Raw genomic sequence first — 15828 nt, 5'->3', positions numbered from 1 at the left:
TTTTCTTTTCTTAAAAAAAAAAAAAAAATATATATATATATATATATATATATATATATATATATATATTATCAATTTTTTTACAGAAAGGAAGAGAGAGGGATAGAGAGTTAGAAGCATCTATTAGAGAGAGAATCATCGATCAGCTGCTTCTTTCACACCCCCTCCTGGGTACATGCCCACAACCAAGGTACGTACCCTTGACCAGAATCGAACCTGGGACCTTTCAGTCCACAGGCCGATGCTCTATCCACTGAGTCAAACCGGTTTCGGCTAGTCCCCCTTTTCTGTAGCCCTATTGACTCTCTCCTGCTGAATGTGAAAGCTCAGCCAAGCATCACCAGACACTTGGAAACCTCTGAAAAGAGTGACAGAAATCTGCCCAAACAGTGAAGAGACCCAGGAGACCCAGAAGGCCAAGGAAAAGCTCAAGAAGGTTCTAATTAATACCCTTAGGAAAACAAGAAAAGCGTTGTGTTCACAAGGCAAGTAGTGGGTGCTACGAAGAATGGAATCAGAAAGGAAGTTGCTCTTGGATATAAAAACGATGATGCCCAGCTAGCGTGGCTCAGGGGTTGAGCGTGGACCTATGAACCAGGATGTCTCAGTTAGATTCCCGGTCAGGGCACATGCCCAGATTTTGGGCTTGATCCCTAGTGTGGGGCTTGCTTGAAGCAACCGATCAATGATGATTCTATCTCTCTCTCGCTTCCTCTCTGAAATCAATAAAAATATATACTAAAAAAATAAAAATAAAAACTATGATACCCCCACCTTCCCACACACAGCTGAAAGGCAAAGTTAAAGCAATTGCTCAGAAAGGACAGCTCCTCTCATCAAGTGCCAGGATACCGAGGACAGGGGATCTGAAAAGTGTCCAGGCAGGACACCTGGTCACACAGGAAGGACTGAGACTTTCTGCAGAGCACTGCTGGCCGCCAAAGAAAGAGGAGCAACCCTTAATATTACTGAGCGAAAATGGTTTTCAAATTTTAAAATTGTGCACCCCCCTCAAGTGTAAATTGACCTGGAGAAAAGAATAAAGGCATTTTTCAGATTTGTAAAGGCTTAAGAAGTTGATCTTCTGTGCACTGTTTTGTGAGAAGTTACAGAATCATAGGAAAGCAGAGGAATAGAGGATTATTGCAGTCGATGTAGGAAGTGGAGATCCATAAGTGGACTGGGAGGAATTTCCAGAGAGTCTCAAGATGTCACCATCCTCACTCCTCCCTCCCTGTCACACTCCACATTCAATCCATCAATTCTATTCCGCAGAAATATCCCCATCAGCCAGTTTTCACCACCTGGCCCCCACCAGCCACCCAGCTGGCTCCCTGAATCCCCTATCGTCCATTCTCCCAAATGCACCCAGAGCAGACGTTTTAAAATGATTCGGCCATTAGTCACTCATTTCCTTATCCGCTTACTTTTTCCTACAACTATTTGCCATTTGGTGTATTGCTCATGTACTTTATTTTCTCTCTTGATATGTGAGAAGGAACTTTATCTGCTTCATTCCCTTACCTGGAAGAATGCTTGTTGCACATGGCAGGCAATTTAATTAATGTAAGTTGAATGAATAAATGTTTCCCAGATTTTTTCAGAAGGACATACAGGCCGTGATTTTCAACCGGTGTGCCACAAGAATTTTTAAAACATGCAATACCTGACTATTTAGTTGGGGCACTGACCTCTTTTCCCTTATGCTGTCAAATAAAAAACAAAAAACGACAACAGTCAACACAATAGCATCCGATGTGAAAGAATCAAAATTATACTTATTTTTGTCAGATCTGCCAATAATATTTTTTATTGTGCTGCAGAATTTTAGTAATTAGTTGATGTGTACCACGAGATGAAAAAGGTTGAGAATCACTGGTCTGGGCGGAAATGGCACATTCTTGTGAAGTCTTCCCAGATCACTCCCGGGGCCTGCCCGTAGGCACTTCTGCCCAGACTGAAGGCAGCCTACCTGCGCTGTGCACTGCGGCGGCTACTGCCTACAGGCGGGGCTGGTGCGACCTTTTATTTGATTTCAGCTCATTTCCAGAGCCACTGTGGCTGCTGGTCACGGGCTGATCGTACAGCTCCTATTCCAGGGCCCTGGCTCACAGCACTGCAGTCATGAATCCCCATCCCACTCCAGCTGTTACTGCTTCCGGGTGTGCAGTGCGTTTTCCCGTCAAGGTCGTCGTATCCTGGAGCGCAGGGCCTTGCCTCGGGACGGTCGGTGCTCCAGCTGGTGTGGAGACGCGAACTGGGCTCCGGAGCTGAGCGAGGGCTGGAGATCACTCCGGTAACCAGGACATGCTGGGAGGAGAAGGGCGCCCCCTTGCGCCCCGAGGAACCCTGCTCCGAGCCAAGTCCCGGCGCGTGGCCGCACCCACAGGGGACCTCCCCGCCTCGCCCCCCCCGCCGGCACAGGCCCCGCCCCCTGTCTAGCGCAGGCGCAGATGCGGCGCCCGCACCCGCCCCTTCTGGCTTCCGGGCTTCGCGGATTGGTCGGGGCCGGTCAGCTGACCCACGAGCTCCAAGAAGTTCCGCGGCAGCGCCGCCGGGGCCTGCGAGCCCGCGCTCCGGCCCGCGCGCTGGGGGCCAGCCAGAGCTGGGTCTCGGCGACCCCAGTGAACGGGCAGCGGGTCCACAGCGGCCGCGCGGGGTCTGATCGCTCCGCGAGGCCCTCCTCCCGGCCCGGAGACCCCTCCCGCTCCACGAGGCCCCTCCTGTCACTCCACGAGGTGGGCTGCTGCCGCACGCTTGGGAGGGGGCGTGGGACGCGCTGGTCGCTGCGCTGTTAGCCACATGCACACCGCGTCCCGCAGCCCTCAGACCCGGCTGGGTCGGGAGACACCAGGCTCTGGGGGACCCCGTGGGGCCCCTAATACAGCCTTTCAAGAGGTTGGGTGCATTGATAACAGTCTGGCGCCTGCTTAACGGTACTTAGTCCTGCCGGGGCGCTCGACCAGAAATAAATACTACTCACAGACGGTGGTGGTTTCTGAAAAGGAAGACGAATGAAAGTCGGAAGTGCACTGATGGGTGCCTCTAGACCGGGTCTCCCAACCTCAGCACTGTTGACATTTGGTTTGGAGAATCCTCTCTTGTGGGGGCTGTCTTGTGTGTGTGGAATGTTTACCAGCATCCCTGCCCTTGCCTTCTCCAGTTACTGGCATCTGTCCCCATACGGGTTGACCTGCTACTGTAGAGAGTGCCATAGAGGGCCTCAGGTCCTGAAAAGGGCTCTTGGTGAAAACAGAGCAAGAGGTGGGAGGGAGAGGATACTGCTGGGTGACAGTAGGGGTGAAGAGGAATGAGGTCCCAGGAAGTTTACTTAACAATAAGAGGCCAGAGGGTGGGGGTGTCTGAGAGTGCATGGGAGATGCTTCCTTCTCCGAGACTGGGTCCCGTGTGGATGCCCACGGCTCCATGCACTTTCATGTGCTTCCCTGTGAACAGGATGGATCCAGTGCTGTCTTCGGTCCGGCTCACTGTCCGCGAGGCGGTCCACACCCTTTCATCTTCTGAGGATGGAGGCTGCATCTTCTCCACCCTGGAGTTCCTGAAGCGTTATCTCGGAGAAACGGAGAACCCGGCCCTCCCTGCGGAGCAGGAGGAGTTTGCCAGGCTCCACTTTTCTGCCCTTCTCAGATGTCTGGTCAGCAAGCTGAGCCCGGACTGGCTGGGGCTGCTGCCTGATGGCCAGTTGGAGGAGCTGTGGGCCAGCTTCTTCCTGGAGGGCCCAGCTGACCAAGCCTTCCTCGTGCTGATGGAGGCCCTAGAGGACACCCCTGGGTGAGTGGGGCTGGGGCTCACTATGGGGTGGCTTGTCCCATCCAAAGCATAAGCAAGGCCTGAAGGATTGCAAACCAGTCACAGGGCACCTGCAAATTAAAACCCTGCGACGAGGGGGTTTGAGTCCCTGCGGCTGAGGCCGTGGGTTAGCTCCAGACGGAAGTGTCAGGTGGTATTGCATCGCCATCGCCCTCTCCTTCACCCCGTGGCTCCCAGATTTGCAGTGAGGCACTTAGGTGCCCCAGCAAGCTCACGGGACCCCTCACTTGGGTTGGGTCCTAGATTCCACATCAGAGCACAGGACAGCCCTTGTGGGGTGCCTGGTTGGAAGGCGGGGCTGATGAAGAAAGCAAGCACCATATGAGAAGCACTGCCAGGAGAGGGCGACGGTGTCCAGTGTGATTCCAAGGCAGGAGGCTGCCCTGGGCCCAGCAGGGGCTTGTGCCCCGCTGGTAATCTCAGCTACTTAGTGAGATTTAAATACTCTTCCTTTCAGTGTGTGTGTGGAGGGAATAGGGCCAGTTAAGTTGTTGGGATTACCTGTTCAGTGACGGCTGTTGCTACTCCCATCGGCCGAGGATGATGAGGATGGAGGGGGTTGGGGTTCTACCCATCACACCTGCTCTGGTTCAGTCCCAGTTTCCGTCTGATGAAGATGGCGAGGCTGCTGGCGCGGTTCCTGAAGGCGGGCAGGATGGCCGCTGTGATGGAGGGGCAGTGCCGGCAGCAGGCCGAGCTGGCCTTTCCTCTGCTCCAGGAGGCGCTCCTAGTCAGGGTGGTGGGCTTGCCCGACCGCCTGGCCAACTGCCTGCAGCACGAGAACCTGGCCGAGTTCTTCCCTCAGCGCTACTACCCGCTGCTTGGGGAGGAGGCCGTGCGGGTGCTGCAGGCCGTCGTGGACTCCCTCCGAGGTGAGGGCCCCCTCGTCCCCCCAAGTGACCCTCTTCCAACCATTTTTGGATCTGCCATCCCCTCATCTCCCTGGCCTCTGGGCACTTTGGGTGGTGCTGTTGGTGGGTCAGACATTGTCTCTTGTTTGGGTAATGAACCACATGCTGAAGTTTTACCCACTTCTTGGCTGTTGACTTTGGAGGTAGAACCGACTTTTTTTTCTTCTTTTTTCTGTTTAATATATTTTTATTGGTTTCAGAGAAGAAGTGAGAGGGAGAGAGAGATAGAAACATCAGTGATGAGAGGAAATCATCGATTAGCTGCCTCCTGCACACCGCCCCCACCCCCCACTGGAATCAAGCCCGAAACATGGGCATGTGCCCTTGACCGGAATTGAACCTGGACCTTTCAGTCCGCAGGCCTATGCTCTATCCACTGAGCCAAACTGGCTGGGACATGATTTCTTCAGTTCTTGGGTGGACATTGGCGAAGCCAACCAGATGGGTGTTCACTGCTGGGCTCTTGGTGTCAGTGGGAACATCTGGAAACTTCTTCCTGTGACAAGGGCTCGTCTGACCTGGCTGTTGCCTCAGGGCTGCCTGTCCTCGTTAGCTCGAGTCTCTCAGTGTCTTTGTCACCGGTCACCTTGGCTGCCTGGGGGGCGCTATGGGACCCGGGTTCTTGTTCACCCCTTCATCACAACGTCTTTGAAGCGTCATTTGTGGGGTCAGGAGTGTCCAGCGCTCCAGCAGCTGAGGTGGTGGAGCCGGTGCCACGGCAGGTGCTGCTCAAGGCCCTTCACGCGTGTTTCTTCACGGAGACCCAGGACTCAGCATCCGTGTCTGGGGGGAGGGACCCGCAGTGAGGGGAGGCTTTTATCTTGCCAGGCCTCCCAGCCCCACTGCTTTTTCTGGATGATGGATACACTCACTAGGATGTTCTGAAGGTACCCAGACTGTTTGGTCGACTGAACTGGTCACAAGCTAGAGCGATCCTGTTACGATTATGGTCGGTTCAGAGCGAATGAGTTGGCATGTTTGTAACACAAGTCCTCCTGCTCAGGTGCCCCTCTCTAGATCACAAACTCCGAATCTCTATCGTTCCCACTGTGCGGGGGTCCTGTCTGAGCCTGGCCGGCTCCATCATCCTGGCTGATCTCGTGGAGCTGGTATTGCCCACCCTCCTCGGTTCCTTGTCTCCTCCCTTCCCCTCTGTGGGTGGCCCAGAGCCCTACCTGCGTCCATGAGTAGCTGACCGCCTCAGCCAGGCTTCTCTCAGTGCTTCTCCTGGTGCCACCACCCCACTCATCCCTACTTCGGAGGATCCTTGTGACAGCTAAGTGGGCAGAGAAGTGTAACGGCTTTTAAACAGTTATTGCTGGCTCTCCAAGTTAGAACAATCCTGTTATGGTTATGGTTGGTGTGTAGAGCGAATGAGTTGACATGTTTGTAACACGGAGTCCGCCTGCCCAGGAATGAGGTCTGGCCCTACCTGTCAGGTATCCTTTGGTAGCCTTACCGTAGCTGTCCTTTACAACCACCATTTCCTTCCTGTCCTAGGCGGCTTAGACTGCTCCGTCTCCTTTGTGTCCCAGGTCGTGGGGAAAGCCTGTGTCTACGGGAGGCAGAGTGAGTGTTTCCGTCTGGGGAGAAGCCGCAGCATGTCCTGGCCCCCTCCCCTCTCCTCCTGGTGGCTGTCCGAGGGGACAGCGGGTGGGAGCATTGCTGTGTGTCCTGAAGCCGCAGCGGTCCCCTTGCCGGAGCCTGGTCGTGGGCGGGCTGATGCTAGCTGTCCTGGGCTCTTTGGTGGGTGGGGGCTTGGCTATGCAACCAGTGGGCCCGTGGGCTGCAGACACTGGACGCCCCGCAGCCCTGCTGTTTTCCCGCAGAGGAGATCCTGGGCGTGCTGGTGCCCAGGCTGACGGCACTCACCCGGGGCAGCTGCCTCTGGCAGCGGGTCTGCTGGCGCCTGGTGGAATGCGTGCCCGACCGGGCCATGGAGGCCGTGCTGACGGGGCTGGTGGAGACTGCCCCTGGGTAAGAAGCAAGGTGCCCTTCCCGCTGTAAATGCTTCTCTTCCGAGAAGGCGAGGAGGGTGGGGGCCAGGCGACACCTTACCTGCCATCCCTTTGCGTGTAGTCAGTGTCTGGTCCTCCGTAGGGCAGGGTGGCAGCCCTGCTCCAGGCCAAGTGTTTCACCTTCGATGCAGGCCGATGCATTGAGGTGCTGGGCTCTCCTGGCTTCCCTGTTTATCAGGAAGAGGGAGACTCAGGACCCACTTGCAGCTGAGACACTCTCCCGGGCTCCCTGGGGTTCGCAGAGCCCAGGATCCGGCCAGTACGTTAAAACTCCCTCCCCCCCACCTGTGCCTCACAGGCCTCACACTCTCTCTCGGCTGCTGGGGAACCTGGTGTTGAAGAGTAAGAAGGCCCGGTTTGTGATGACCCAGAAGCTTCTGTTCCTGCAGTACCGACACTCGGTGAGTGCCGCACAGTGGGCTGTGGGCCGCCGCTGGCTCCGGCCCCAGAGAGATGACTGGCAGGTGTAGCTGGGACAGTGCTCTTTCTGGGAAATGCCTGTCCGTTAGCCCAGACCCGCTCCTGCTCCGGGAATCTGGCACAGACACCCCGTGGCTCCCCGGGCAGCTCTGGCCACGCGGGCGGCAGGCGGCTGGTATCCGCCTGGCAGACAGCGCCGCGATGCCGGCTTCTTTTGCAGACGCCTGCGCTGCAGAGCCTGCTGGGGTACCTGGCCGTGGACAGCCAGCGGCGCCCACTCCTCGTACAGGCGAGTCCCGTCTGGCCCTCAGTCCCTGCGGCGTCCCAGTGGGACGGGGAGGGAGCATCCTGCCGGGGCCGGAGGGGAGGCAGGGGCCGTCTGACCAGGCCGGGGTCCTGCTGCCCGCCAGGCGCTGAAGGAGCTCATGGAGACGTGGGGCAGCAGCAGTGCCATCCGCCACGCACCCCTGGATCAGCAGCGCTACGTCAGCAGAGCCGTCCTCATCTGCCTGGCGCACCTGGCGGACGCTGAGCTCCAGGACAGCCGCGACGGTGAGCGGGCGGCCCGGGCACCCGGTCCCCAGTGCCCCCCCGCCCCACGGCACGTTCAGCATGGATGCGTTGGTCTTCCCAGAGTTGCTGGCCAGCCTGATGGCAGGAGTGAAGTGCCGCCTGGACAGCAGTTTACCGGCCGTGCGCCGCCTGGGCATGATCGTGGCCGAGGTGGCCAGTGCCCGGATCCACCCTGAGGGGCCCCCCCTGAAGTTCCAGGTGAGCGAGCGAGGGCCGTGGCCTCCCCAGGCTGCTCGCTCCAGCCTCGATGTCGCCTCACCTTCCTGGGGCTGTGCTCACGGAGCATCGCTCTGTTGGTGCGGACTGGCCTTGGTGGCCCTCCTGAGGGGTCACAGCATAGAGCCAGTGGAGGCATCGCCCCTCAGCTGTGCCCGAGCAGGTCCCCCAGGGGATGTGAGGGTGTTTAACTCTCAGGTCATCCTAGGCAGCCCCTCCTCTCCGCGCACTGACCCCTCAGGGCATTGCCACGTTTACTGTGCCCTGGAATTCTCATCCTCCGCTCCCTCAGGACGGGTGGGCCCTCTGCAAGGTGGAGCCTTAGCAGGCTGCTCTCGGAAGGCTCTGGCTGTCAGAGGCTGGGCTGGGGCTGCCGTGGGAGGGCCTGGGAGGGGCCCTGGCTCTGCTGCTCCTGCCAGTCGCACCCCAGCTGACTCCAGGTCTTTTCCTTTGCAGTATGAAGAGGATGAGCTGAGCTGCGAGCTGCTGGCCTTGGCCGCCCCGCAGCCTGCTGCTGACAGCCCCTCGGAGGCGGGGTGAGGAGTTCTTCCCACCCGGAGGTCTGGGCACGGTTAGCCGGGTGGGGCTGTGTCTGCATGCGTGCTGGACTCTCTTGTCATCCTGGACCCACATCTCTGAGACAGAAGCTAAGAAGACTAGGGTTGGGGTGGAAGGCGTGTTTCCTTGGGAAGCAGAGATTCTGGGACCAGAAACCTGTGAGGTTGTCCCTGAAGGGTTCCTCCTTGTTTCCCAAAAGCTCACCCGTCACTCCAGACGCTGCAGAGACCCCTGACAAGCAGACGGAAGAGGGCGGAGTCCTTCAGGTGCGGCCACAGGGCTCTGACTCTGAGCTTGACAGGTAGGACGGAGATCTTGGGGGGTAGGGAGGAGGGGAGGCACTGAGGCCTGGGGAAACCCCGTGCTGGTGTCAGAGCCACGAGGTGAACTCGAGGAGTGATGCGCTTGTCTCGAAATGATGGGTCAGCCCGCGGTGCCGTACTGGCTCTGAGCTCTCACCAGTCTCGCCCACTATGAGACCAGCATGGAGGGCCTCTGCTTCACTGTAGCCTTACCTCGTCAGTCATTCTTGAAGCTTCAGGGACTGAGAGTGAATTCTTATTTTTTATTATTTTACTTTATTATTTATTTTTGTTAATCCTCACCCGAGGGTATTTTTCCATTGTTTTTAGGGAGAGTAGAAGAGAGAGGGAAAGAGAGAGAGATATTGATGTGAGAGGAACACATTGATTGGTTGCCTTCTACACAAGCCCTGACCAGGGCCCGGGCTGTGGTGGAGCCTGCAACCAAGGTGCGTGCCCTTGATCAGAATCAAACCCGGACCCCTTGGTCCACAGGCCGATGCTCTATCCACTGAGCCACACCATCCAGTCTATTTTTTGTTTTCGAGAGACAACGAGAAAAGAAGAGAGAGAGAGAACCATCAGTTTGTTTCTTCACTTATTTATGTACTCGTTGTTTGCTTCTAATATGTGCCCTGACGGGATCAAACCCACAACCTTGGCATGTCAGGATGTCGGGACGACGCTCTGACCCGTTGGTCTACCTGGTCAGGGCCTGGGACATGAATTTTGGTGACTCAGGAGCGTGTCCTGTTGATGGAGGGTGCCCGGCCTCAGCTCTCAGGCCCTCCCTCCTGCCTGCTTTCTGCTCCTGGGTGACCCGCAGGCACCTTGTGTCTGATTCCTCCACAGCGATGATGAGTTTGTTCCCTATGACATGTCGGGGGACCAAGAGCTGAAGAGTGGCAAGGCGCCCATGTACGTCCGGGACTGCGTGGAAGGTGGGTCTCTCCTCATGGGGTGAGCCCCCGCTGAGTGCCCTGTGGCAAGGACCCAGCCCCGAGCACAGCCTGCCCTGGGCTGGTTGGTCCATGGGACCTGTTCATGTTCTGGGGGTTCACCTGCCTGCTGCCCAGTGCCCAGGCCCTGGCTTCAGGCTCTGCCGTGGTCAAGGTCAGGGCCAAGGAATGATGGAGGCCTGTTTGGGTTCAGCCCTGACCACGTCCGAGGACTGGGAGCGCTGGGAGGCAGCCCTGCGGGCCCTGGAGGGGCTGGTCTTCAGGAACCCGGCTGCCACTCGGGAGGTGAGCGGGCAGGAGGGCTGGGCTGTCGGGGTCATGGGAGGGAGCCCTGTCCCGGGAGGAGCATGAGCCCTCAGGGAACCTGGTTCGGCTCGTGTTGTGTGCTTCGCTGGCTCTCTGCCCCCTCAGGAGGCCTGTGTCCGGGGCCTCTGCTGGGATGGGAAGGGGAGAACAGAGTCCCAGGCTGTCCCAGATGTGTCCCTTCCATCGTAAAGAAAACGGAAGACTGTGGGGGCCGGGCAGGGCCGGGGCTGAAGGCGCCCTGACTGTTTGCAGGTGAGCGTGGAGCTGGCCCAGGTGCTCCTGCTCCTGGAGGAAAAGACGAGCGTGGCGGGGTTCGAGGGGCTGCGCCAGAGGGCCCTGGTGGCCGTCACCGCCACGGCCCCGGCCCCGGTGAGTCCATGGCTGTGGGCGCCAGGGTTGTGCCCCCCCAGCTAGTGTCTGTGTTGGGGCCCTCCCTGTGGAGTTGTGATCCACCGCAACCTCTCATCTGCCTGGCTCAGGTGGCGGAGTATCTGACCTCACAGTTCTACGCCGTCAACTACAGCCTCCGGCAGCGCATGGACATCCTGGACGTGAGTGCCCGGGGGCCCCTGTCCCTCTTGCCAGGCCCAAGCTGCCCTCCCAGGAGGGGCCGGGCCAGGGAGCTGGTGTTTGCCAAAATCTACGTGGGCAGAGCCAGAGGCCTCCCGAGTAACTTCTCTGGACCGGAGCCTGAGACCAGCATCTGTGTGACCGAGGAAGGGATTCTCACACCTGCTGCAGCCTGGATGCGTTGGAGAGTAGTTTTGCTAAGTGAAATAAGCCAGGCACAGCACAGATACTGTATGTTTCCACATCCATGAGATCCTAACGAGTTAAAATCTCAAGAGTAAATGTTAGGTGCCATGGGTTGAGGGAGGGCTGGGGAGTTAGTGTTTAGTGGGGACAGAGGATCATTTTGGGTGGAGGTGGATGGTGGTGATGTTTGCGCTGCAACGTGCATGTGCTTAGTGTCACCGAACTGTGCCCTTAACGCTGAGTAAGATGCTACATGCTATTAGAGCAGCAGTCGCCAATTGGTCTGTGAGATCTGAGAGGTTGGCAACAACACAAAAAATACACTATTTTACTGTTTACAACTCGGTGGCACTTGGTACATTTGTGTGCCTATCCCATCTGTCTGCTTCCAGAAAATCTTGCATCACCCACAAGCACTTCCCCCCCCTGTAACCACCAGTCCGCTCTTCTCTGTGGATTTGCCTGTTCCGGGTGCTTCCTATAAGGGAGGTCAAGCTTGCGGCCACCTAGGTCTGGCTTCTCCCCCTCGTGTGTTTTCAGGGCCCACCCACACGTAGCCTTCGTTCGTTACCTTTTCCTGGGAGACAGCGGTCAGGACCGGATGAGCTTTGGGAAGAGAAGTGGCCCTTGGGAGGGGAGTGAAGGCTCTGGCTGGTCTCCAGGAGCATGCCCACCTCCCCCTCCTGTCCCCCACAAAGCGAAGTGATTCTGAGATACTTGGAACTGGCTTTCTACGGGGCTCCCTGAAGCTCCCCCTCGAAGACGCGGAGCTGCTGGAGCTGGAAAGTGTTGCCCTTGCCCAGAGCGACGGCGGCTGCCCGTCTCTCTCTCCCTTAGGTCCTGGCTCTGGCCGCCCAGGAGCTGTCTCGGCCCGGGCGCCTGGGGAGCACTTCCCCGTGTGGCTCCCCGGGCCCCACCTGCCCGCCCAGCTGCGCCCGGGCTCCCACCTGGCGGGCCGTGGTGGACGAGAGGATCCGAAGGAAGACGCGGCGATTTTCGCAGGTCAGCCGGGACTCGGCCGGGACCTCGTGGGTGGGGACTGCGGGCAGGCTGGAGGCCCGTCTGCGGGACGGGGCGGCTCCAGTGCTGGTGTTCTCTGAAAGGAGAGTTTTGGGCACAAGCTGAGTGACGTGACATGCTGTAGTAGGGCATCAAACCGAACTGGTTTTAAGATGCGAATGCAGAATTAGGTATGAAAAAAGGGCCCAAGAATTCTGTCAGCAGAAATGGTTTTGTTGGGCATCTGCCTAGGCTAGGCTGACCTTGACCCCCAAAGACATTTGACAAAAAATGTCTGGAGACATTTTTTTTTAAATAAAATTTTTTGTTTATTTCCAAGAGGAAGGGCGAGGAGGGAGAGAGAGAAGCATCAGTGATGATAGAGAACCACTGATCGGCTGCCTCCTGCACGCCCCCTACTGGGGATCGAACCTGCAACCCCGGGCATGTGCCCTTGACTGGAATTGAACCCAGGACCCTTCAGTCCGCAGACCAATGCTCTATCCACTGAGTCCGACCAGCTGGGGCTGGAGACATTCTTGGTCGTCATGGGGTTGGGTGCTACCAGCATCCCGCCCTTAGGGCCCAGGGCGGCCCCTCCACGAGAGGGTTCTGCTCGGGGAGGGGAGGCCGTACTCCACACCCATGTGCTCCTGTGTGATTGGCAGGGCCCTCCCAGGAAGGGGCTAGCTGGCAGCCCCAACGAATTCAACGCAGTGGCTGGCTACTTCTTCTTCCCCCTCATCCAGGGTTTTGACAGGTGAGTGGGAAGCCCGTGTTTGGGGAACGAGCCCTGGATACCTGTGAGGACAGGCGGCTTCCGGGGTGGGGCCTGAGGTGGGGCTTAGGCAGCAGCAGGATCAGGACTTTGGCTGTGGCTGTTTGGAGCTTAAAGTTAATGACGTGGCAAGGGCATCAGGCGTCACGTCTTCTGTCACAGATGTCAGGTTTGTGGTGGGGCCGGAGCCTTGCTGTGCTGCCGCGATGCTGCGAGTGCTCTGCCCCCCCCTCCAGGTCCAGCCTCAGCCTGAGTGGGCTAGCGCGCCCCCTGGGCCACCACCACGCGTGGGGTGATCCTCTGGCGCTGGTGGGGAGGGCCCGGGATGGGAGACCTTCCCTTCAGGCGCACGGCCCCTCCGTCCTGACCCGGGCTGGGGCCTGTGCCGGGGCCTCGCAGGGTGACTGGGTGTGTGTCTGACGCCTCCTCCGCGTGGCTCCGGGTGCCGCGTGGGGCCAGGCGGTGAGGACCAGCGTCCAGGGGGCAGGGATGTCCATTGGCCCAGGCGGTTGGGAAGTTGGCCGAGTGTTCGACCTGCGCCGTTCACCTCACTCTGTGTTGCAGGCCTCTGGTGACCTTCGACCTTTTGGGGGATGACCAGTTGGTGCTCGGGAGACTGGCCCACACCTTAGGGGCCCTGATGTACCTGGCTGTGAACACCACGGTGAGCTGGGCGTTGGCAGCAGACGGCCCCACCGTGCGCAGTGTGCGCCAGCGTCTGTCCTTCCCGTGGCCCACGCCATGGCCCTGGGACTGGAGTGTTTGGACTTGAGGAGGTGTCCAGGCTGGGGACTGCTGGGTGCCAGGACTCATGCCCATTGGCCTCTGCCGTTTCAGGTGGCTGTGTCCATGGGCAAGGCTCTGCTGGAGTTCGTGTGGGCCCTTCGCTTCCATGGTGACGCGTGAGTGGGACCGAGGGACCGAGGGACCGAGGGCAGTGGCCCCACGTGGACACGGGTGGGCTCTGGATCCTAGAGAGTGGACATTGGGAGCTGAGGGCGGCTCCTGGGTGTGGCGGTGAGGCAGCGTGGCCCTGCAGTGAGGAGGAAGGGGCTAGCTAGGCAGGGCCAGGCGTGCTTTGTGGCGGGCATGGCTGCCGTGCTCGGAGGAAAATCGGGGTCTCCCTGGCCAGCCTGTGGCTCCCTCGGGGCTCAGCCCTCACCTTGCTCAGCAGCTACGTGCGCCGGGGCCTGCTGTCTGCCGTCTCCTCTGTCCTCCTCAGCGTCCCGGCTGAGCGGCTGCTGGAAGACCTGCCGGATGAGCTGCTGGAGGCCCGGGCGTGGCTGGCGGGTGAGCGCGGGGCCCCAGGCTGCAGTGCAGGGTGGGCGGGAGGCCAGGGCAGCCGGGGGCTCCGGCGGCTGTCGGGGTGCCGGGGACATCGTGGGATTCCCAGAGCTGAGCGAGCCCGTCCCCCGCTGTGTGCGTGTCCCTCCTTGTCTGCACGAGTGTCCCCCAGGCTGGGGACTGGAACGTGGCCATGGATGGGGGTCACTTTGGGGAGTCCTGAAGGGTACCTGAGAGAAGGTGCCCTGATGTGGGAGATGGCATCTGTGTTCGTTCTGGAAAATTCTAACTCAGGTTATAAGACTCATACAGTGAGCACTATGGTCCCTCTCTAGATTCATCGATTATTAGTGTTTTGACATATTGTGGCCCCATCCTCCTTACCTACGTGGTCTTTTTAAGAAGTCTGTTGTGTACGTGCCTGGCAGGGGCGATAACGTGATCACAAAGGTGGTTTTCCCAGGGCAAGGCTTACCCGTTGCACTCCGGCGTGCTGACCCCCGTGATTTCCCCGAATGTGGGAAACTCAAATGCATAATTTGTGGCGGTGGGTAAGAAAAAGAAGTCTGTTGTAATATGCATAACCTCCCACCCGTAGCCAGCTGAGCCGGCCTCAGAGCCCACCAACTTCTACCCTCAGGATACGGGGCTGGGACTGGACCATTTAGTCTCTGGCCACACTTGAAGGCCCAGTGATACGAGGACGGCCTTTTTCCTTCTGCCAGCTCCCAGGTCCCCCCTGGGTCCCGGCTGCCCTGCATCCCCAGCTCCTCCAGTCCACTGTCCCGTGTCTTTGTCCCGTTGGTCGGTGTGCAGAGCCCGTGTGGGTTTCTCTGATTGTCTCATGTTACATGTCTGCACGGTTCTGGGCGATGCCGGGGCTTTCTCTGGGTCTCGTGCTGCAGGCGTGTGGCATCCAGCGTCCCTCGCCCATTGTCTTGGGTGCAGGCTCCTCCGCTGGGGCGAGCGCTGCCTCCTTGGAGTGGCTTTGTGGAGGGAGTGCGTTCATCCTCCCCGCTGCCTCCCCACCTCCTGGAGTTCCCAGCCCGGGTGGAGGGGGGCGCTGCTCCTGCTCAGGGACCCAGGCAGGGCCCTTGGTGGCATCTAAGGTGCTGCCCTCACCGGGGACCTCAGCAAAGGGTCGGGTGCCGGGGCCCGAAGCCCAGGGCAGCTGGCCACGCCGGGCCCCAGGGGGCCTCCTTCAGGAAGACTTAATGAAACGCAGCCCAAGAGGGCTGGCTGCTCGGCACCGTGCACTGCTGTGCTCTGGTTTCCCTCTGGCAGACGTGGCGGAGAAGGACCCGGATGACGACTGCAGAATGCTGGCCGTGAAGGCACTGCTGCTGCTGGAGAAACTCAGAGACAAGCTCCTCCCACTGACTCCCCCTTAGCCCCGGGCACCATCGCCACCAGGAGGAGGAAGGCCAGGAAGCTGAGCACAGGCCGGAGGAGCCAGGCTGACGTGTGGACTCGGTGGTGCAGCCACGCGTGGGATGGCCGTCCGCCTGGTCCTGAGCGTGCAGGCAGGAGGCCCCGCCTGTGCTGCCTTCATAGCCCAGAAGGTCTGCGAGCTCAGCTAGAAGTCCCGCCAGGGCCTCTGGGCACTGCCCCGACGACAGCACCCTAAACCCGGGCGGGGGGCTCCCGAGGAGCCGGCTCTGCAGGCGGCGGCAGGGGAGGAGAGGAGGGTGCTGAGAAGGACCTGGCTGTGCTCCGGTGGGAGCTGCCGAGATGGGCAGAGCAGAGCAGCGGGCTGCTGAGCCCTGTGAGCTTCTTGGCAATGTATCCTCAACCTCCCTCCTCACCTAAGGCAGGTGATGTTAAAAAATAACAACAGAGAAGAATAAAAAGGAGCTACAGGTGTTCAAACCCACGCTTTGTGGTTCTCATTGCTCGGACAGGGACCTCTGTGCCCAC

The 15828-nt window shown here is 59.0% G+C and overlaps 1 protein-coding gene and 1 pseudogene across 1 annotated transcript; both read left to right on the top strand.

Moving 5' to 3' along the window:
* The first annotated feature begins 2511 nt into the window (after nucleotides 1-2511).
* On the top strand, nucleotides 2512-15784 carry TELO2 (telomere maintenance 2). Its single transcript, XM_036408878.2, has 21 exons — nucleotides 2512-2738; nucleotides 3457-3792; nucleotides 4426-4703; nucleotides 6243-6311; nucleotides 6572-6719; nucleotides 7059-7161; nucleotides 7401-7469; nucleotides 7591-7732; nucleotides 7815-7951; nucleotides 8426-8505; nucleotides 8727-8828; nucleotides 9682-9770; nucleotides 9982-10073; nucleotides 10347-10463; nucleotides 10574-10645; nucleotides 11688-11852; nucleotides 12518-12609; nucleotides 13192-13291; nucleotides 13465-13529; nucleotides 13802-13917; nucleotides 15196-15784. Exons 2-21 carry the CDS (start codon nucleotides 3458-3460, stop codon nucleotides 15300-15302), a joined length of 2478 nt encoding a protein of 825 aa, XP_036264771.1. The 5' UTR covers nucleotides 2512-2738; nucleotide 3457; the 3' UTR covers nucleotides 15303-15784.
* Nucleotides 14325-14503, top strand: LOC118704048 (annotated as a pseudogene).
* Nucleotides 15785-15828: the final 44 nt, after the last annotated feature.

The sequence above is a fragment of the Pipistrellus kuhlii genome, unplaced genomic scaffold, assembly GCF_014108245.1.
Source record: "Pipistrellus kuhlii isolate mPipKuh1 unplaced genomic scaffold, mPipKuh1.p scaffold_m20_p_4, whole genome shotgun sequence".
NCBI lineage: Eukaryota > Metazoa > Chordata > Mammalia > Chiroptera > Vespertilionidae > Pipistrellus > Pipistrellus kuhlii.
This window is presented reverse-complemented; position numbering and strand designations above follow the sequence as displayed.